At 40.4% G+C, this 24,012-nt stretch overlaps 1 protein-coding gene across 1 annotated transcript; it reads right to left on the reverse strand.

Moving 5' to 3' along the window:
• Positions 1–24,012, reverse strand: LOC141156835 (putative ferric-chelate reductase 1). Its single transcript, XM_073643256.1, has 16 exons — positions 23,896–24,012; positions 21,668–21,863; positions 20,877–21,013; positions 19,808–19,902; positions 16,089–16,233; positions 13,683–13,865; positions 13,271–13,369; positions 12,080–12,227; positions 11,882–11,995; positions 11,036–11,151; positions 9,285–9,371; positions 8,208–8,305; positions 6,057–6,115; positions 3,743–3,883; positions 2,343–2,404; positions 1–900 (listed from the first exon to the last, which is right to left on the reverse strand). Exons 2-16 carry the CDS (start codon positions 21,861–21,863, stop codon positions 808–810), a joined length of 1,773 nt encoding a protein of 590 aa, XP_073499357.1. The 5' UTR covers positions 23,896–24,012; the 3' UTR covers positions 1–807.

Genomic DNA, 24,012 nt, shown 5'->3' on the forward strand with positions numbered 1-24,012 from the left:
TTTAGGCACAAAGGCATTTATTTTGCAAGTTCTTCATTTTGGATTTCTGCAGTTTTATCCTGCTGGAAGGTGGCACAAGCCTAAGGCGGAAAAGGGAAATTCTGTTTCCAGATTACTTAAGTAGCCAACAATACTTTAGTTTGATTACTGCCAGATTATAAAAGGTTACATAAAGCAAAAGATTCCTGAAAAAGATCAACAGGCTGTGATTTTTAGGACTGGAGCTGCAAACTAGAATCCATACTAAGGAGAACGGATGTGTCACCTACATAACCTGAGATAAGAAGAGTCGGCCTGATACTTCCATAACATCCTATGTGCAATAAAACGGTAAAATGGTCAGAGGAAGAAAGCTCCTGGAATGATGGGTATGGTGTCAGGCCGAGTGCAGGGCCTTGGGGGCCAGGTACATGGCCCAAGGACAGTGGGTGCGCCTTCAGTCTCACTCTCTTCCTTTCAGGCCTTGTACCAAGCACAAGATTGGATATATTTATTTTGAGTGTTCCTGTAAATCCTAATACAAAAACACAAATTTTTCCTTTTTGGAAGCAGAAAACTACATATAAATATAAGAAAGAATTTGAAGGCACCACGGACTTATAATTAAGGCACTTGGGACTTTTGGACAAAGTTCAAAAAGGTAACAGTGGTCCTTGTTGCATAGTTTTTTTCTTATTCGTATCCGCCACACTTCGCGCAGCACCAGGTACTTGCACCATCAGATAGTATATGCTGGATATGATTTGCATAGTAAAACAAGCCACCTGCATTGCAGAAATAAAGATGTTTTTTTCTTAGTGTTTTTCTTCAAAGTTGGTTAATAGCCGCTAAGAAAGTTATCAAAAAGGCAAAGTTTCCACAGATGTATACTGTCAGCACAATCTTCTTGAAGGTGTGGCCCTGAGAATGTAAAGATACCATTTAGCACCGTAATGCAAAAAAAGTCACAGAACAGAATATAGCAGCTAGGGAGCGCCCTCTGCTGACAATTACATGAACTGCAAGTAGTTGGACAGAAAATAAAAAAGGTTTTAATCTCAGTTATTGAATGGGGAATAATTTATTTACGTGATGCTAAGTGACTAGGAATTAGACAATGAGAATACAGAGTAGCCATGGGGTGTTTGGTAGGCTACTAAAGTGGAGCAAAGATTTGTGCTGCCATCCAGTGCGGTCCTCTGTAGCAGTGGACCATACCAGTCTTCACTTCTGCAATCAGCATCCCGGGTGCCTGTGATGTCATACCATCTTAGGGTCTAGTGATGGCAAGAGGTGCCAAGGATGCCAGGCTGATATTGCCAGCTGCAGAAATTAAGACTGCCCAGGTCTAGCTGCCACAGAGAAACTTTGAGGAGAAGAGCGGCACTCCTTTTTATAACAGGTGCATGGATAGGGTCCCAACCATTACGATATAAAAACTAGTGAAAACCGGCACTCTATAGAAGACTTATTAGGATCAAAGAATAGTTTATAGGAAATATATTCATATTTCCTATAGACTAATCTTTTGCCCCAGAGGAAATGTTTGGATGCCGGACCAGGGAATCTTTTTTTTGCTCAACTCTAAATGCTACTTTCTGCAAAGGGAGCTGTACTGCCAAGTAAATATTAAGGAACTTCTAGCAATATAGCAATTAGTTTAAAGGGGTTGTCCAGGCTTGGGGTGTAAGTCTGCAATCAGTCTGTATGCTGTGTGTCATGTATGAAAATTGCATACTTGATAGAATCCTCACAGTGCACACACTGCAGACTTGTGGCCTGCAGTCAGTATGTGCACTGTGAGGATTCTCTGAACGCAAGTATGCAATCTGCATATATGCGGTCACATGCCAACTAGACGTGTGCAGCCTCACTCAATACATGTGAATTGAGCATGGCTGGACACTTCTAGTCAGAATGTGGCTGGACATACCCAAATCGCATACTTGTGGTCACGTGACCACCTGCTTCTTGCGCCGGATAATTCTGACCATGCTGTGAGGATTCACAAGTCTGTAGTCAGACTGATTGCAGACTTGTACCCCAAACCTGGACAGCCCCTTAAAGGCATCCCATAGTGTACCCTCACACATAGAACATTACCCATAAGGCATATGTGCAAAACAAAACCGTAAGCATGTACGACAGCATACAGGAGGCCCCATGGAGCGCTTTTACAGGCATATTCTGCATGCCGCTCTATGGTGCCTCTGTAGGGGAGAATGGAGAATAATAAGAGCCATACAATATTGCACCTATAAACATGAATTTTTTATGGCTCCACAGACTTTACACAGGGCCATAATAGGGTGACATGGGTTAACCTGAATGGTAAGAAGACAGACACTGTTAGATAGACTTACTTCATCCTTAGCTATGGATGGGTTTAAAATCTCCACTTGGTCTTCCATCATCTTTCCACTTCCTACAAAAAAGGTGCGTAAAAAAAAAAAAAAAAATTACTTCCCAAACAGCTGTAAAATAATTAAATGTTACAACCATGTAACTCTGCAAACCTACTACATATGTTCCTGTCCTTATCTAGAACCTTCCTGGAAAGGGGTGTTGGAAATTATAAATAGGGTTTATTCATTTCATATATTCCCTACTCCTTTGTGTGTATACTGGGGTATGCTGAGGACTTTACTGATGAATATGGTAAGGCGGCCGTGTGCTGTATGTTCATGGCTAGGAAATTAATAGCTCAATACTGGATAATGGATCAGGTCCCTACAATCCCAGAGTTTATACATAAAATAACTGGCTACAAAATTTATTTAAAAAGGAATGTTATTACAAAATGTGAAAAGCTCTGGGCCCCATGGATGGATGGATGGATCAGGGTTGGCATCAAGAGTTACAGAGATGCCGTCTGGGTGTTTTTTTGAACATTCGGCCTATGTAGAACATCAATTCCAGATGCATTATATATTTCTTGACTGCATTTTTTCCAGTAAACCAGTACTGATTTGTATTTAATCTCTGTCCTAACAAGCTAAAGGTAACCAAGTATGATATTTCTCCTTTATTGAACTGTGGCACTTTGATATGACTTGTTCTATTGTATTGGGGATGTCCTTAAATTTGAAAATTTAAAATAAAAAACAAATTGATTTAAAGTGTTTCAGCTGTGTGCAGTATTCTGGTCCAACATGATGCGACCCCTCTTCAGCCCCTGAAACCACACAGGTTGTAGGCTCACGTGTACAGACTGAAGATGCAGCCAAATCCAGATATCCTACTTATCCAAACTGAGCCGCCGTGGTTGATTGGAACAAGAACACTGCAATCTTAATATAGGGTTAATCTGCAAGTAAATGGCATTAAAAATCATTCCTGGCTGCCTTACTGGAAAAGCAGTGCAGGGAGAAAAGCATCTCCTTTCCTCCTAGCAGCCACTTGCTTTCAGACATCGGGACGGTGCAAGGAGTTGCTAAAGTCACCGTCAACACACAGTGAGTGTGCTGTATTCAATCCCCTACATACTGATTGACAATCTGCGCTGCAGTGAGTGCGCAACGCTGGCTGTCAAAGTACTGGGGAGTGATTACAGTGCGCTCACTGGGGAGTTACTGTACCGGCTCCTTGCACCGTACGCACCAATGACTGGAAGTGAACAGCTGCAGGGAGGATAGAAGATCATTTTCTCCCTTTACATGCTGCTCTAGTAAGGCAGGTAGGATTTTAATGCTATGTACAGGAAATGAGTGTTTATGGAGGTAACAGGTTCCCATTAAAAGAGAGATTATAAACTTCAATTTACCTTTCTGCAGCAAGAAACTGTGTACTTCCAGCATGATATCTACTGACACATGCCACAGGACAAAGCCAACCATCGTGTAGGTGTCCCAAGGGTCAGGTAGATCCAATGCTTGTAAATCCATACCAAGGAATATTGCAGCCACTGCAGGAGGAAGAAATAATTATATATTATTCTCATACATACACATGATTTAGTAGTAAAGCGCTCATAATAATAATAAATAATAATAATAATAATTCCAGGGAAGCAGTACATGAGAAAAAAAAAAAAAAGAGGAGTGACTTAAAAAATACATAAAAGTAGAAATAAACCCATCCAGGTCAGTGACAGGAAGAGCGAACCCTGCCCGAGGGGGCTTATAATCTACAGGGAATAACAGGGTGGTGGCAGCAGGGTGGTCACAGGTTGTTTGCTTCCAAGGTGGGACAGTTCGAACTGCAGGGGTAGCGAGAAATTCATGGTTTTCTCCCTCTGTGCAGCGCACACAGAAAGGCAACAGAGGAATGGATGGCATTATACAACAGTACTGAGCAGTGTGGCTGTGAATCCAGCAATGTAATGAAGTAAAACAGTTGCTTGCATAAGTCTGTGCGTGTCTCACTGTGTTGAGTGCTACTTACTCCTCCTTCCTGGCATTGTCTTGTTTTGACCAAGATGTTTTTTTATTGCATTTTTCCCCCCAAAGGAATGGTTACGTTCAGGAGAAGAATAAAGTGACTTATTAGAGAAAGAAGCAGATTTCTCGGATGACATATATTACAAAGTTTCTTACATTCGCTTGCACTATTGATTTATGCAAAGTTTATGGAGACGAGTAATCTGAATTCTCTGAGCAATGAGCGGTCAGTGAAGGGGGATGGAAAAATGAGGCAGCAGGGGAAAAAGGGAACAGGTGGATTGATCGGGCAGCAGTGTTAAGGATAGACTGGAGGGCTGCAAGGTAATAGGGCAAATGCATACATGCACTATTCAATACAATACTGTGGATTCCAGTAAAGTTTCGGGGGAACAGTTCGGGTGGACATACGCCTTCAACGGCTTTAGAATATACGACGTTTGGCCAACATCTACTCTTTGGAACTCATCTATACAAGTGTATAAGAATGCACAGTGTTCTGAATGGTGGAAGTGAAGTATGAGACTAAGTGCAGGGACCTTATACTCAAAAACACCACTCCAGAGGTAAAAACAAACAAAAAAAACCAAAATGCAAGCTGGAGTGGTGCTTTAACAATTACATGACTAAATGAAAAAAAGAGGTAGAAAAAGCCTCAGTGTGTAGTATATTATGTGGTAGTTCCTTGGTTGAATCCCCAGTTTCCTGATCCATTGACCTTTGGTAAATTCACAAGAAAAAAGAAAGGGGTCCACAAGGCATAAATCTCAAATTTTAAATTTTTATTCCATCTTGTTAAAAGCAAAGTCTGGGATATCCATACATAAAAAAATCGTCATTTTTCTCTGACGTGTTTCTGGTCAAAGCCCTTTGTCGTAGAGTCTAACCACTAAGGGCTTCGGCTAGAAATGAGTCAGAGAAAAATGATGATTTTTTTTGATGTATGGATATCCCAGACTTTGCTTTTAACAAGATGGAATAAAAATCTAAAATTTTTGTATGAGATTTACACCTTGTGGACCCCTTTCTTTTTTCTACATGAATAAATGATTTACATTTAAATGTTGTAATAAAATGGGGTAAGGACTCTCTTTTTTAGAAAACTACTCTTCAGGTTTAGAGAGATCAGGTCAAAGCATTCAGGCAATGTAGACCATGTTCTCATGATCTGATCGAAAATCAACCACAGAGCTAGTAAACTTGGGGATTTTGCACTGGTTGTGTACCCTGCCCAGGGCTCCTCCAGTTTCTTAATCATGGTGGTTCTGATCGAATCTGTCAAGCCGAAGATTGAACTTGCCGAGCCTGACAACTAAAACACCAAAGCTATAGAAGTGTAGCCTGCCGGGAGCCTCACGGATCACACCGATATTCTGGATGTCGCATTGACCTGCTATAGGAGTGTAAGTTTGGAAACCTCCTTGGAGACTAAGTACATTTAATCCAGTGATCTAGTATAAATATATATTATATAAATTATATTATATTATATTATATATATATATATATATATATATATATATATTTTTTTTTCTTATTACACATACATACACCAAAGAATACTATTGTCTATCATTGATGGCAAATGAACATTCTAATTTTCAATTTTTTTTTTCCAAAGTAAAGTATTTTCTCAGCCATGAACACAAGTGCAGCCGCAAGGACCATAAAACCCACACATTCCACAGATTAACGTACCTGCCATTATTCTTGCAATTGTGCCAGTTCCCCAGTGCCCCCAATTAAATAATGGTCTCCTATTTGGAAAAGCATCAGTTATTACATATAGCAGTGCTGAAATAATCTGTCTTAAAATGCAAACCAAGAAAATGTCTTGACTCCATAGGACGCACTCTGGGTACTACATTATCATCTAGTTTCCTCTTTCTTTCTTAGCTTTAGAAAGCATGGGGCAGTGATGCTCATTGGGGTCCAATGTCATCCTGGGCACCTCATACATTATGTACCCGCTGTCTCGCATCACTGGATCTGTCACACATCAGATGACCACTTACGGCTTATGTGGAAACCAGTGGTGTATAAGGGGCTTCAAATTTTGTGCTTCTTCTCCCTTAAGTGAGCAAGACCTTCAATGCACTGATTAGCAGCTTCTTGAGGGGAGCAACATCTGGGCACAGCGAGTGTCTGGCAGGCTGACAAAACTCAGGATAATGAAAAGCACAGCAGTCGATGACCAAGTTATCTCGCCTGCTGCGCTCTGCATAGGCAGCAATGTATGTGCAGCACTAAGCTGCCCTACAATTTAACACTAACTAGGACTAAGGTTAAGGCTAGGGGACTAAAAGAGTTACAAAAAATATATAATTATCTCTCTCAATTATAAGTTAAAATTTTTTCGATTTTGGCAAAAAGCACAACAAACTAATAGAATCAGTATTAATTTACTTTTTAAATACAATACATACCCCACCTTTTTTAATTTAAAAACTTAATGCACAAATATGGTTGTGGAAAAAAAAAATACAATACATGTGTTTGAGGGATAAAGGGTTCAATACTGGACTGCTGGAAGGGACTCTGGGAGGAAAATTGGTCCATGGGTTAGGGGGGGGCACAAAATACTTTGCCTGTTCCAGGAGCATGTCTGATCAGTCTGGGTCCGACACCCGGCGATCAGCTGTTATCGGACGGAAACCCTCACTTGCGGAGCAGCTCCGTCTTATGGTAGTGGCCGCCGCAGGGTACTGCACATCTGCCTCCTATTGATTTGAATGGGAGGCAGATCTATAGTACCCTGCCAGTGCTATCAGAACTGCTAGCCATCAGAAGATGGCCAGCAAATTAATTTTTCCGGCCAGCAGCCGCCCCCGATAACAGCTGCTTGGCGGGGGTGCCGGGTGTCGGACCCGAGCTGATCAGACACTGATGACCTATCCTGAGGATAGGTCATCAGTGCTTATGTAGTGGACAACCTATAAGTATTTTTTCAGACACCACTAGTGATGACGGAGTATGTTCGGTTAACCCTTTTGGCGAGCATGCTCGGGTGCTCGCCGAGTATCTTTAGCGGTGCTCGGGTGTTATGTTTTCGTCACTCAGTGCTCATGATTTGCGACTGCTTCACAGCTTTAATACATGTGAGGAATGCCTAAGAAACAGGCATTCCTCACATGTATTAAAGCTGTCAAACAGTCGCAAATCGTGCACACAGCTCGACTAAAACATAACACCCAAGCACACTGAAGATACTCCGGAAACACCCGAGCATGCTCGTAAATCTCGAGTAATGAGCATGCTCGCTTATCACTAGACACCTCACCTCCCTAACCAAATGAAATAAAAAAAAGTGACCAAAACATATGTATCAAAGCTGTCAAACAGTTGCAAATCATGCATACGGGAGTGATTCAAACATATCACCGAGCAGCTGTAAATACTCGGAGCTCGGCGAAAGGGTTAACAGAACATACGCTCATCACTACTCGCCACTCAAAAACAGACCCTCACTCTAGTCCATAGACAAGAAATTAAAAAAAAAAAAGGTTAGGGGTCTCAGAAAATTGGGACAATTTTTTCTTTGCCTTAACAAATTTAAATTTTTTTGGCATCGCCATAATTGTACCGACCTGGAAAAATGATGTTACCAGGTCATTCTTACTGTACAAAGACCACCATTTAAAAAAAAAACAAAAAACACAAAAAACAATGGTTAAGTAATATTTTTGTTCCCTTCCCTCCTCAATAATTCATAGTTAGAATTTTTTTTTCCTCATACAGCCATGTTGCTGGAAAAAGGGAAGGGAAAACAAAAAGCTGACCACAGCAGGAGAAGCAAGAGAGGGTGCAATTTCCACCATATATTAAAGTGTTTGTTATAGGATTTCATACCTGTGACTGCCGGGTGGAGGCCTGAAAACAGCAATTATCGGCTGAAGAATTGCCAAGGCCAAGACTATACAACCTAAATAGGGATGATAACCGGCCCGCTGTGAGAAGTATAAGAAAATACATTAGAAAATAGTCGAATTTGTCCCACGATTGAGCAAACAAGGCAAGCCAATAATCCTTCTAGTGATAATACTCGGTATCCTCTAAGACTCCAAAACTGATGTCCTATGCAAAGGATAAGGCATCACTATTAGATCGGTGGAGGTCAGAGCTGCGGAGCTCAGCGATTGGCAGCAGCGGTAAAATGGCTGTAGTCGCGACATCACTGCTGCAGCCAAAAATCAGAGATTCAGCTAAGGAGATTCAGCACTGGACCCGTGGAGGAAGAGTACTAGGTTATTTTATTATTGTAAATACAACATTGGCCAAAAAAGAGGCTAAACACCTAAAAGTGAAAGACCCCTTAAGAACACGAACAACTGGGTTTTAAAGGGTTATAGTGACTTCAAAATATTAGACACAAAGCATGAGGTGAATAATATCTAATGGCTTCAAATTATAGTAAGGCTTTAAAACACCGTTCCCACACGTGCTTTGCACAACGCAACTTTTCCTTTTTTTTTCAGCTAGAACACAGAATGAACACCATTGAGGGATTTAAAGGGGTTGTCCAGTCTTGGGCTACAAGTCTACAGTCACAGAGGTTGAGGCCGGACAGCCCCTTTAAATCCCTCAATGGTGTTCATTCTATTAGATCCTGTTAATATAGTCTTCCAAGCAATCTGCACAGCTCTTGCAAAGTCGAATTTGGTTCAGATTGTGCATGCTTCTTATTTGTATTGAATACTTATTGTATCTTTTTGGATCCACCCTGTGTTTAGGCTGAGGAAAAAAAAAAAAAAAAAATTGCAAAAGCTGCTTGTGCAAAGCATGTATGTGGCACGTGAGAGCCTAAGGCCAGATAACCCGTCTAGCGAGAATAATAAGATGCAAAGCCAAGCTGACAATGTAAAAGGTTGTCCAACTTTGGCGCATGGAATAAAAGATATTTGGCCAGTGAAGATGCATTTTACTTACAGTGCTCCAGTGTCCACGGTATAAGAATGGCAGCACAAAAGCCAAAACTGTTAGTAACACTGTGGTGACCATTAGGATACGATGCACCTGGTGAAGGAAAGAAAAACCTGAAATAGCTAAAGACTAAACAAAGTGCTTCCATCTATAGAAGTTACAAGATTTAATTTTTTTTACTGCAAGTGATTATTTTACCTTTTACAAAATCAGTACCGGGCAATACCGTAAAGGGAACCTGGCAGGAGATTAAAGCTGCCAGTACCACGGTAATGAAATCAGCTTTATTGCAGTCATGTATATGACTGGCAGCTTTATTGCAGCTATTCAGAGTAAAATCAACTTTGAAAAGGCGGACGGGGACTATGCGTCTCAGAGGTCTTATCCAAGAGGTCGGTCCTCGGCGGCTTCTCCTTGTGCCACTCCCCTACACGGATAAGTGTCTCCCTACGCATGTGTATAAGAAGAAAGCGGTGAAGCCATCAGGGCAGGAAGTCACCAAGGACCGGCCTCTTGGACTAAACATCCGAGACGCATAATCCCTGGCCGACTTTTCAAAGTTTTACTCTTAAATGCTGCAGCGTTTCAGAGTAAGATATACACTGATGCAATAACGCTGCCAGTGTCTGATTGATGCTATCCGTGGTTCTGGCAGCATAAATCTAATGACAGGTTTACATTAGTATATAAAAAAAAATAAAAATTACAACCTAAAAATAAAATTAAAAAAAGGACTCTGGGGAGGGAGACTTATCTAACATTTTTTAAAATTTACAAAATGGCAAAAAGAAAACAAAAACACGATATTGTGAATTTAACACAATGTGTTAGACAACATGCCTGACATTTGCACCATCTCATGGCTATCATACATAAGTACTCCTTTAGAGGAAGACTGTTTATTCTTAAGGACATCAGCTGAGTATAGAGTTTTTTTTGGCAATAACCCATGGGAAACCCAACCATGCAAATTAGCCATCTCCGAAGAACAAAGGACAACTATCTGGCAAGTGCCACCCAGCCATCATCCCTGTCCAAGTTAGGCTAAAGTTCACGGGTCCAGTGGTCATCCATTTAAAATGAATCCGGTTAACAAAAAAAAAAAAAAAACATAATTTTCAAATGGAAAACAGATTGCTATTTAATTGTTTTCCATAGACTTCAATATTATAAATAAAAAAAAAAAAAAAAAAAAAAATTCTTATATTCAGTTTTGCTTTTTTTTGTCCGGCCCAAAAAAAAAAAAAAAAAAAAAGAGTAAAAGTGTCTGCATAACTTTTTTTTTTGTCCCGCTAAGATAACGGATTGCTGGAGGGATCAGTTTCTAATGGTTGATTACTGTTGTGGACATTGACTGAGGCAGAGTTCACATCCGTCAGCAGATTAATCCGCATTTTATTAACTGATCCAGTCACAAAAACACATCCAGCAATCATTTCTTTCAGTCAGGCAAAGAAAAAAAAAAAAAAAAAGTGTTCCAACAACTTCTGTTCAGCTAAAATACACAATTTTTTTTTTTTTTTAAACAATGAAGCATATGGAAAAAGGATCCATTAAATAGCCATATGGATCAGTTTCAAACAGCGGATTGGACATATGAAGTCGGCCTTATTGTAGCTTCCTCCACTAAGTTGCACTTGCAAGATTAGTTTTCAGAGAGCTAATTTCCAGTCTTTATAGTATATTCTGCATGATCAAAGTGAGTGACATCTGTTATTAACAATATTAAAAAAGTAATTTTAGAAAGATCAAAATACCTGGAACCAAATTTTCTCCCCACACATAGTAGTTGTTGGCCACACAGGTTTGAAGAAACGAGCCACAAGGACACCGATACTGACTGTAGTCATCCAGGCAACGAACATCATAGAGCCTGACAGGGTGAACACAACAAGGAGAGGTGAATGACAGCGGACTGCAGTATTCAGCAAGCTGTGACCGGACAGACGAAGAGCAGAACCAGACAGGAAGGTCTCCCCTATGTTCGGCATTAGGGCCTGACAGTTCACCTATGAGAAGCTCAGGCTACTTACAGGAGAGCTGAAGACTAGATTTTTTTTTTCGACCGAGTCTTAAATAAACTCCTCTCTAGAATCTTGAACAGTGCAGTATTAAGTGGAATGAGAGGAGGGATACATCTGCTCACTGGATCCTTGATAAAAAGGTAATAGAACCATTTTGATCCTCTTTGCAAAGGATCATAACAGATGTCGTGTCAGGGCTGTTTCCTGCTTTTAGACTGGACAGAATAGGCGGACTACACTATTCCCAGGGCTAAAAGGCACCAGAAAACTTACTTAATAAATCTGGTGGAAGTGACTGCCATGAGCGGGTGTTGTTGTAGTACCATACAGATAAACGCTCAAAACCCTGCAGCAAATGCTATTCTAAAAGTTAAACTTTAGCGGCCAGTGTGAACAAGCACTTACACACCAACTTATATCCCAGTTCATCTCTTTAGTTTTTCTTTGTAACAGTTGACTTGGAAAAACTACATCAACAGCAAAAAAGTGTTTGCTGTACATTATTAATTTGCATTATCAAAAAGAACAAACCCTACGTCCACCCAAACAGGAAAATAAAAGAAACAAAAGCTTATGTACCATGGAACTTAATGAGCAGATGGGATCGTGATCCCCCGACGTCCTCATTAGAGTCAGCGACGTTGTACATTTTGCTGGTTATTAGAGGCTGTCGTTGATGTCTGTGTATATGTCCTTAAATTAAGAAAAAAATAATAATTTGCCTTAGAAAATAAATAAAAATTAATATTGTATATAACATTTATAGTATTGATATACCATCTTCAGCATCACCATCAGCCAAAAATATATAATGTCGGCCGTCCAGTGGAAATCGCTCTTGAGAGTCTGGAATACGAATGTTTCTGCGGAAAGAACATTGAAGAATTCCATCTTCTATCCTCCATGCCAGGTCACGCAGAGCACTCTGCAGTAAAGATCATACATATTACAGGACAGATCAGAATGCACTTACCATAGATTCAATCTGATCTTTTGTGCCATTTATTTATCAAATCACAGAACAAAATGTTCAGGTTGGATCAATTCTGTGTGTCCTTTTAGTGTTAGGGACAATTCACATGTAAAAGACTTGTTGTCAAATTGATCTAAATAGGCTATGTTTAAAATTCATGTGCTTCCTGCCTTCCAAAAACATCCCATTCAAATTAAAGGGGATCCAGTGAAGAGAATTTATCACCTATCCTAAGTTTAGGTAATAAGATAAAGATTGGTGGGGTTCTGACCGCTGGGACCTGCGCAGATTGCAGAACTGGGCACTTTTATCCCAATTAGAAAGGAGCAGCAGCGCACATGCTCGCCCACCGCTCAATTAACGCAATTAATTCTCTTGACCTGCGAACTACTATACCACCAGAAACGGGATAAATGTGACTCATTCCACTGATCAGTGGGGGTCCCAGCAATAAGACCACCATCAGTTATCACCTATACTTGGGATAAGTGATCATTTCTTTTTCACCTGACAATCCCTTTAATGGAATCAATTTTAAATTGCAGAACTTTCAGAAACAAATCTGTACCCTAATGGATTCAGATTGTGTCAAAGTAGAAGCAAAAGCAAGGAAGGAACACGGTGCTCGCCCTGGTTGAGTGGGGTATTTAATAATTTACTAGAAATAAAACTACAAAAATCAGACAAAGATCACAAAAAAAAACCCCAAAAAAACACCACACGTTTAAAAAAACAAACAAAAAAATACATGCAAGACAAAAACCTGAATTAAAAATAGGTCATTTTCTGACGACATTTTCTCTTTAAAAAATTTACAAAAGGTGTCAGGAGTAAAAAATTAAATACCCCCCTCCTCTCACACAATATAGAAACATTGCATTATTTTGCCAAAGAAGATTTGACAGAGAATTTAAAGTTTCTAACTAGAATTACAACTTTCTGCCTTATGAAACTACAATCTGAAAGTTGTTGATTTCATGACTTTCTGTAATTACCGACGATGCCACCTCCGGATGCATGCGTCCTCTATTGTATCCAGGGTTTATCTCAACAGTCTGCTTATTAATCACACACAGGTAAACATCATCATCCCCCTAGGAAAAAAACATCAAACTATCAGCATGTGCAGATAAAACTTGTTTAAAATCAAACCTCCAGCACCCAGTAAAGTAAGTGGCACATTGCTGGAATCAGGGTCTCTAGCTCTAGATTATGCTGCTCTCAGATTACGTAGCAAAAACCTGGTGATCGATTCCCTTTAAAGAGCCTTGAAACTTTACTACAGATAAGAGCCAAACCAGAGGCCGCTGTGTAGAAACAGCCGTTGTGGAGGATGGAAAAAAAATAAAACATTTTAATAAAAAAGTGAAACAAAAAAAAACTTTTAAATGTACTCTCTGTACTCACCATCCATTGGTCATGCGATAAGGCAAAAGATAAGTATCCTTTTACTGGTCCACTCATCTCAATAAGCATGGAGTCGTCTTCTCTCCGGAAGGCCAGGAAGAAGCAGCGCAGATCTCGCTGAGGATCACAGGACGTGGGGCTCCTCACGCAGAACTTGCTGCTTCCACATCCAGATGAGCTGACCTGCAAATACAATAAAACTGGAAAATTATTATTTTTTCCCTAAAGAAATTAAAATTCCAAAAGGTTAGTATCATGTGTGGCCACGTGATGGCGCTCTCTTGCTATGAACAAAAAGAGCGACAGATATCTGTTATAACCATCCCTGGATATCAGCAGGAGATACAAACCGTGCACTTTGTAAAATCGATCAAGGTCTATGTATAGAGCATTGCTGAAGGTTAAAACATTTATTCTATTGACTGGATTAAACGATATGGACTGATTGGGGGCATTTATTTTTTCTTAAATTCATGTATTTTGAGTTTGAAATTTAATTTTTTTTGCAGTTGTGTTTTGTTACATTTTGCCACATTTGCCATCTAGCAGAGAGTTACCCGAGAATCCATCAGTGAACTCATTCCATGGGGGAGTTTGTAACTCTTAACTTTCTTCTTCCGAGCTACTGTGCAGATTTAGGACTATAAAGTTGAGCTGAACTTTGTGTTAATGAATAAGCTTTGAGCGGCTCAGAAGCTAAAAGGTGTGAACTCTTCCATCAGAACCAGTTCACTGAATTACCCTCAGTTAACTCCTTCTGCAACGAGCAAAACAGACAATATAAGGCAAACCGGTCAAAATTTTTTTATGAAACCCAAAAGCAATTTTTTCCCCCCTTTACATACATTTAAAGAAAAAAAAATTCTAGTTCTTTAAAATTGATGCAAAGAATAAGATACTAGATTGTTTGCCAGGAACCTAGATGATCAGAGGGCTCTAGAGCTCCTGTGAGTGACACATCCTATAGATTGTTTATCATATACAACTTCGAAAATGAAGCTTTTAAAAAAAAAAATAAAAAAATTATTATTTTTGGGTTTATAAGGGGACACGTATTTGTCTCCATCATGGGCAAATGTAATGTCATTGATAAAAATGTAAAAACTGCAATCCCCGAGTTTACCAACGCCATCGGAAAAACTTTATGCCTGGATGATCGGACTCATTGGTCACATTGTCAAGCAAATGTTTTTTCAGTATTATAAACAAAATGGTCATTGGTAACCACATGAACATGTATATGGCCAGATTCATCCATTCACAGCCTAAATCTTACATTGTAATCTTCTAGTTAAAGAAGGGTCACAAGTAACAAATGGCTGAAATGTAAAAAAATAAAAAATCTCTTCAAAGAAGTTAGAAAACAAAATAAAAATATAATAATGCAATTCTATATTATATTAATAATAAATATAATGATTGATTATTCTGCCATCCAGTGTATCCCATTTTCAGATGTCTAAGAAGTTGATAATGAGGCCCTGTATACTGCATTACCCTATAGTTCTGTTGTACAGTGTTATCACTGGTGTCAGGGTTTCCATTTATTACAGAAGCAATCCTGCGCCGATTCATCGTATAAGCTATGTTCAGACGTTGCGTTTTTTTATGTGTTTTTTTTCCTGCAGGCAAAATCTGCTCTCTTGGCAGTAAAGAAGCGACATCAAAAAAGCAGATTTGGCTGAGTTTTTTGCAGCGTTTTTGTCGGTGTACATTTGTCTTTTGTGCATGTGACAGTTTAGTGCATACAAATAAAAAAAAAAAAACAATTCAAATTTCATCAGGTTTTGGCACCAAAAATGCAGCAAAACCTGATACCTGTGTTTTTTGCTGCATTATTGCACTATCCATTGCTTTCAATGGGTGAAAAACGCAGCAAAAACGCTGAAAGAAGTGACATGCTGCATTTTGCAAAATGGCAGCTCATTGACAAAACAGGCAGGGAAAAAACCCAAGATGTGTGTATGAGATTTCTGAGATCTCAGACTTTGCTGGTACTGTAAAATGCAGCTGAAAATTTTATGCATAAACGCATCAAAAAAAGTAGCAAAACCGCAACGTGTGAACATAGCTGGATGGATTCCAATAGCAATCAACTGGACACAGATTACCTGAACCCAAACAGATCACGTACAAGTTATGTTTTTATCAATTTGATAGCAGGAGTATCGCTTAGATGGCCTACAATGGAAATGAAAGACTATAAAGATGGTCCTGTAAAATAAAATACAAAAAAAAAAAGGAATCTTTCACCTGACTGACCACCCAGCTTGTGATCTCACCGCAATGGCGGGGGCTGATTGAGAACAAGCAGGTGGATGGAACTGATAAGTCAAGTACAAAACTGTTTAAGAAACAACAACAGCAGCAACAACAACAGCAACAACTTCTAGCCGCCTGTATTACCCCCTCGGTCAGTAAGGACGCGGATGGCAAGGCTGGCGGCACAACAGCCGGTGGTTTATTGGAGACGAGTGGAAAATCAGATAGAGAAATAATTGGTCCTGGAATCTTCACCCAGTAGATTGCATATTTTTCAACAACAGTGGCTCTAAGACATAAAAAAAAAAATGTATGGTTAAGAAAAATGCAGGGAATTAAATTAGTAAAAGAAAAAAAAACCCTACTGTAACAAAATCCAGATAAAAGAAAACATTGGGCACATTTATCAATTGTCACAGATGAAAACATGAGTGAGTAAAGCACTAACGGGATACAGCGATTACATCACAACTACAATGCACAGGACTGTTTCAGCCAATCACTGGGCATCTATATCGGCAGAGCTCCTGAGCTCAGTGATTGGCTGCAGTGGTCACTTGAACTGTAGTAGCAGCATCACGGGCTCGGTAACTAATCAGTTTGTCACTTGTAATCTGAGAAAGTTTACGGGATAAAAAAGGTTACACTTAGAAGAGAAATCAGGCATAAATGTCGTTGAGGAAATAGGCAGCTTGGCTGCTTTGTGGTCTGTGCTGACACAGAAAGAGAAGACGTCACTGTTCCGTCAGGAGCAGAACGGCTGCGGCCAGGGATCGGCAGAAGCACTCAAGTGAGTAGCAGTGAGTCAACCGAGAAATATCCAGTGATGCTCTGATCAAGTCACCTGACCGCTGCAGCCAATCACAGGGTGCAGCAGTTCAGATGCTGACGGAACAGTGACGTCTCCTGTTCCTGTGTCAGTGCAGACCACAGAGCGGCCTGCACTGAATCCAGTGCCAACAGGCGCATAAAAAAAAAAAATAAAAATAAGAAAAAATTCTAACAGCTTTAAACCCCTGGGAGACTTTTCAATAATGTGAAATGTTGCAGACAATTTTCTAAAAAACCAAGCAGTGTATAAAGCGCCGATTCTTATTTTTGGCAGCAAGTACGACTTCTTTAATCCCGCTTTGACTTGTATAATACAGGTTTGTTACAGCATGCTGATAAACAAGTATTTCAAGATTCAGTGAGCGCAGCACTCGCCGAGTTTGTAAAGAATGCGGCCTCCAAATCCCTAATCCACTTGTAGATGTTAACAATTGATATGTCTGTAAAAGTGGAGTCCGGCCATTTTCTGGCAGAAGAATCCAAGTCTCCAAAATGAACTAATAAAATACTGGCTACGCACGGGTGAGCAACTGACCTGACATCAAAGCAATCCACAATTGAGGAAGGTGCCTTTATACTAGACAGAAATATATATTTTTTTCGTAATGCAAGTGCCAATCCGTGAAATGCTAACAGGCATATTACCGCCCCCCCTCTTTTTTTTTTTTTTTTTTTTTACCACCAACATAGCAGTATCAATTGATTTTTGTGAGTCGAGTAGTTTTGATTGACATTATTTACATTACTGCCCAAATTCTGAATTTTGCAAAAAAATTATATATACAGTACAGACCAAAAGTTTAGACACACCTTCTCATTTAAAGAGATTTCTGTATTTTCATGATTTTGAAAATTGTACATTCACACTGAAGGCATCAAAACTAAGAATTAACACATGTGGAATTATATACTTAACAAAAAAGTGTGAAACAACTGAAAATATGTCTTATATTCTAGGTTCTTCATAGTAGCCACCTTTTGCTTTCATGACTGCTTTGCACACTCTTGGCATTCTCTTGATGAGCTTCAAGAGGTAGTCACCGGAAATGGTCTTCCAACAATCTTGAAGGAGTTCCCAGAGATGCTTAGCACTTGTTGGCCCTTTTGCCTTCACTCTGCGGTCCAGCTCACCCCAAACATCTCGATTGGGTTCAGGTCTGGTGACTGTGGAGGCTGGGTCATCTGGCGTAGCACCCTATCACTCTCCTTTTTTGTCAAATAGCCCTTACACAGCCTGGAGGTGTGTTTGGGGTCATTGTCCTGTTGCAAAATAAATGATGGTCCAACTAAACGCAAACCAGATGGAATAGCATGCCGCTGCAAGATGCTGTGGTAGCCATGCTGGTTCAGTATGCCTTCAATTTTGAATAAATCCCCAACAGTGTCACCAGCAAAGCACCCCCACACAATCACACCTCCTCCTCCATGCTTCACGGTGGGAACCAGGCATGTAGAGTCCATCCGTTCACCTTTTCTGCGTCATACAAAGACACGGTGGATCTCAAATTTGGACTCATCAGACCAAAGCACAGATTTCCACTGGTCTAATGTCCATTCCTTGTGTTCTTTAGCCCAAACAAGTCTCTTCTGCTTGTTGCCCGTCCTTAGCAGTGGTTTCCTAGCAGCTATTTTACCATGAAGGCCTGCTGCACAAAGTCTCCTCTTAACAGTTGTTGTAGAGATGTGTCTGCTGCTAGAACTCTGTGTGGCATTGACCTGGTCTCTAATCTGAGCTGCTGTTAACCTGCGATTTCTGAGGCTGATGACTCAGATAAACTTATCCTCAGAAGCAGAGGTGACTCTTTGTCTTCCTTTCCTGGGGCGGTCCTCATGCGAGCCAGTTTCTTTGTAGCGATTGATGGTTTTTGCAACTGCACTTGGGGACACTTTCAAAGTTTTCCCAATTTTTCGGACTGACTTTCATTTCTTAAAGTAATGATGGCCACACGTTTTTCTTTACTTAGAATTTGTATTATGGCAAGAAAAAAGCAGCCAACAGTCTATTCAGTAGGACTATCAGCTGTGTATCCACCAGACTTCTGCACAACACAACTGATGGTCCCAACCCCATTTATAAGGCAAGAAATCCCACTTATTAAACCTGACAGGGCACACCTGTGAAGTGAATACCATTTCCGGTGACTACCTCTTAAAGCTCATCAAAGCAAAAGGTGGCTACTTTGAAGAACCTAGAATATAAGATATATTTTCAGTTGTTTCACACTTTTTTGTTAAGTATATAATTCCACATGTGTTAATTCATAGTTTTGATGCCTTCAGTGTGAATGTACAATTTTCAAAGTCATGAAAATACAGAAAAATCTTTAAATGAGAAGGTGTCTGTACTGTATAGGATTTTCTGTCACAGTCTTCCATGACCAATGGCATATATATATATTTTTTTACATGTTTTATTGTACTTTTTCTTGGAGGTTCAGAGAACAATATAAAAAGAAAAAAAAAAGTCAATTTTGGAAAATTCTGTTTTCCGTTATGACATAAGCCTCCAAATGTCATGGCGATCATGGGCACTTAGCGATGTCACAGGTAGACAGATGGCTGCCTTGGCAGGATTGAATGTTGCTGTCAGTGAGTGACAGCAGCATTTAAAGGGTGGACAGCAGCAAATTGTTAGAGACAGATGCCAGCTGGATAACACAGCCGGCACCCACCATGTGCAGAGTAGGTGCAGCTCCTGAGCCAAGTCCACGCACCCTGATCCGTTTCATGATGTATACATCTGTCATATAGAGGGACAGGGGTTAAAATGACTGATACTGTGTGAATAGAGTAAATGCCATGGGGCCTGACTTTCCAAAACTAACTTCTCAGTAGGAGGCTGCCCTAGCGTCCAGTTGACCACTGTGGGTCCGGCTGCAGAAAACTCAGTCTTGTATCTGCTAAAACATTTTAGGTACAAAACTCTATAATGAATATTAATGCTCTACACTGAACACCATTGAATATAAAATTGACATATGAAGGGTGAGTGCAAGGCAAAATGTACAATGCCTGTGCACATGATGACGTACAGGAACTGGATATGCACCGGGCCAGTGCTGGGAGCGATCCAATAGAATTCAACCTGTTCTTTTCTCCTCCTGTTGGTCTGACTGACAGCGGAGTCCTGGAAATAGAAGCATTGGGTTACACAAGCCACAATAAGTACATGCAGACTAGTAAGCCAAGGTGACCGGGATGTACTGCGGAGGAACGCTACTTCCCTGCCTCCAGGAGTCAGAAAGGCAGCATCTTTAGTATCTTATGCACAACGCGCTGCAGTAAAGAGTGAGATTTATCAACTTTCATTACAAAAATCTTGTGATTCTATTATAACATGGGCTTATAGCAAAATGTCCATTAGACAGCCACATTCTACCGGAAAGTCCCAGAACGGCTGCGCCGGCGCTCTATGCAGGATTCATTGTAATCAACTCCAGAATATGGCTGTCTAATGGATATGGAGTTTCTGTTTAGGCTATGAACAAAGTGTAAAAGGGTAGGGAGGGATATAAACTCTACAAAAGAAATGAGATAATATATTAGAGTGGAATCAAGTCCTAAAAAATTCTGCATTCACCAAAACACAGATTTTTTTTTTTTGGTATTTCTCTTCTGCGCAGATTCAGCAAAATGCCAGCTGCTGGCCGCCATTTCTCTGAACTATAAAGGGCCTTCAAAAAGGTTAAAAAATTAAAGAAATCCTTATACTCACCTTACAGTTCATCTCTCCGGCCTCTCTGCTCCTTACAGTCAGCCTTCCTGTCTTGGTCGCATCTTCTGATAGCCACCGCAAGCACATGGTGAGGAGCGGAGGGGTCCGAGAGGCGAAAGGTGAGGTAAGGAATTAAGGATTTTTTTTCTATTAACATCTTCCATTTATTATGTACTGGGGTCTGGAGAGACCCCATAGAATAAAAAGGAACATTAGATTAGTGGAGAATAAGTTAGTTGTTAACCGAACTTCCCGGGAAACTCCACGCAAACAGGCAAATTCGCCTTTTGCTAGGTCCACTCATCTATAGTCTACAACAAATAAACTTATAATATACGTTATTTCCCATAGGTTTTCTATTTCCTATGAAGTATAAGAAACTATACCGGGAATCTTCCACATTTCAAAAGTTGTGAAACTTGTCCATCAATTAAAGAGAAGGAGCCCAAGGCATCACCGTCTAAATTATTTGCATTTCGGGCCTGAATGAAAAATCCAGAAAAGCGAGATCCAGACAAAGTCACTGAAAAAAAGCCCAAACAAAATATAGTATGTTAGTTTTCTGTATCAAACAATTAAGATACTGAATAAAATTGGACAATAGATGATGAATAAAAAAAAAATAAAAAATACATAGAAAAAAAACAAAACATAAATTATCAGATTTTTTGGTTACAACAAAAATACTTCTGAACTAAAAAGCCTTATGAAATTACATAAGGAAAACACTAAAGGCTTCTTATACATTATATATCGATTTTCAGGATAATCTTGTTTGTTTACCCATTAAGTTTACATTTTCTAAGTTTTAATAGAATTGACAAAAGAAAAATATAATTGGTTGCTCTATTCACAAAGTTTCTCCAAACACAATTTTGGCGGTGTACACTGTAGAATTATTAACTCACATCCCTTGTTTCCTATTAATCAGGAAGCATAAAAGGGCCGACGATCACCCAACAAACGAGCAAAATGCTTGATCGTCAGGTGAAATGACTTTCTCTGTTTAAACAATGGCAGCCTATTTGCACAGATTTATCGACTACCGTTTGTCCTGCGCACATAGAAGTGCGGTCGGCCTGTTGGAACAGCCTATTAAATGAATACCGATCGGCAGACACATAACCGATCGTCGCTGGTTTATTGGAAGCAGGTCTCCTAATGTAAACACTCTTACCTTTGATCTGATCTCCCGCACTGAATACGGTCTTATCCACAGTGATGTTATGGATGACTTCAGATTGTGGATGATGTTTATGCCGCGGCGCCATGGAGCTACAGGCATCGGTGACTCTCCCATCTGGATAACTGGCGACAGGTGAAGAGCTGCAAGCAAGCAACCAGGCGACCAAAACTGCCACCACCACAGCCATCTATAAAGAGAAAAACCCCTATGTTACACCACAACATCCTTACATCAGAGAACCTACTGACAGGTTGCTCCAACCTTATCAAAGATCCATAGGACTTGAGAATCTCTACCAAACGTGAAATTCCTGGTTGCGCTCAACGTTTTAGGGGTCTTTCTTTGCCTCCATGGCGAAACGTTAAAGGGAACCAGTCATCAGAAAACCACCTATTAACCCCCAGATTCCTGCAGGCAATTACAATGGTGTTTGTAGCTAAATGATATGCAGACATAGATTTTACACGCAAGGAGGCAAGTTTTTAGTTTATAAAGATGACAATACCACAAAACATATAGGCCCCGATTCATCATTGCCTTTTAGCTTGTTTTTTCTTGTCTAGTTTTGAGCTTTTTTACCTTTTTGATTTGGACCTAATTCATTATTCCATTTGGGTCTTTTTTTACATCCATTTTATATATGCTCACCAGTGTTTTTTTTCTTTAAATTTACCACTTTGGGGAATTTAGCTATTCCAGATATTTCCCCCTGATTAGTCTTGCAGAAGTCAAAAGGACTTAAAAAAAATAAACTCAAATGATTTATCGGGGCTATAGTTTAGCTACAAACACCATTGTAATTACCTGCAGGAGTCTGTCTGGGGTCAGGTTAAAGGCGATTTTCTGATAAGTTCCCTATAAACCAGGGATGTGGAGTTGGGATAAAATAGACCGACTCCTAAAATATATAATAAATTGGGTACAGTAGTTCAATGCAGTTTGTTGGGAATATTTTTTTTCATAAGAATTTGGGAAAGTTCTGAAATGTCCTATAAATGTCTGTCCTATTCCTGATCTAAGGGTCTAGACTTTTAGCTGAGATGAATCTGTGCTACAGTAAATTTATCACTTACACATGAGCCATGTATGAGGGAGTCGGAGTCGTGGAGTCGGAGTCATGGAAATTGAGGAATCGGAGGTTTGGCTTACCGACTCCACAGCCCTGCTATAAACACTGTCTAAATTCTTGTGGGCCCTCACGTGACCACATAATTGCAATTTGCATACTCGCACTCACATGCCAACCAGACTCCTGTGCTTCTCTCAATTCTCTTCTTATCAGAGAAACCAGATAAGTCTAGTAGGCATGTAACCGCCAGCTTGCACAGGGCATAGAGGAGCGGTGTCAGCGTGCACACCTTAAAATCTCATGCGTCGTAACACTGTAAAATGCTGCATTTTCACAAGAGGGGAACGTTCCCCTCTAATGTTTTAGAGTTCAGTTCTGTGACAAGTGTTAGGCTGGATTCACACAGCATTTTTTTCTCACTCCGTTGACTAACGAGGAGCCGCTAAGGCTTTTTTTTTTTTGTTAAAACAAGCTCCCAAAACCATCTGACTGTGCGTCTTTTGAGCTTTCCCATTGACTTGTAGTGTAAAGTACAGAACTTCTTCCTAGCAGAGAACACCAGAAGAATGGGCCGGGCACTACTTTTAACCACTCAGCATTTTTTTTTTTATAGAAACCTAAAAACAGTAAAAAGCCTGAACATTAGCACAGCGCGGCGCTTTACATAGTAATAATGCATGGACTCATACTTTACAAACTTTTTTTTTTTCAGGCTGTTTCTGCAGCAAAAAAAAAAAAAAAAAAAAAAAAGGAAAGAGGTGGTGATCACAGAGCCACGATGGGGTTATAACCATCCCCTGTGAAAGTACAAGGAAAGCTTTGAAAAAATGCTTAAAACGCTACAAATATGAGAAGAATCCAGATCACAGTAATGAATGCACAGAGCAGAGGAAGGAGGAGAAGCGCAGGAGGCGGCGGCGGCCATCCACCTGCTGCACCGAGCTCTCCGCCCCATGTGCGGCACCAGCAGGCGGACTGCGCGCTGTGACCGGCCGCTATCCGGGTTCTTCCCGCACAGTCACCTCCATGACTGTAAGCAGAGCAGCCGCAGACAAGGAAGTGAGCAGAGCAGCGCCGCCTGCGGCCGCACATGAGAGCGCACAATGCACAGCCCGGGCAGCCGCTGCCGCCGGTCACCGCTGTCACCTACCTCACCCCGGAGCCGACCTCACCGGCCTCCCGCAGCCGCACTGACCTCTCTCCACAGGCGGCACAGACGCTGGCACTGAGGGGTGTGGTCAATAAAAAGAAGGCGGAGTCACAGTAC

This window comes from Phyllobates terribilis, unplaced genomic scaffold (assembly GCF_046119375.1).
Source record: "Phyllobates terribilis strain yellow unplaced genomic scaffold, ASM4611937v1 Scaffold_8__6_contigs__length_399053987, whole genome shotgun sequence".
Classification (NCBI taxonomy): domain Eukaryota; kingdom Metazoa; phylum Chordata; class Amphibia; order Anura; family Dendrobatidae; genus Phyllobates; species Phyllobates terribilis.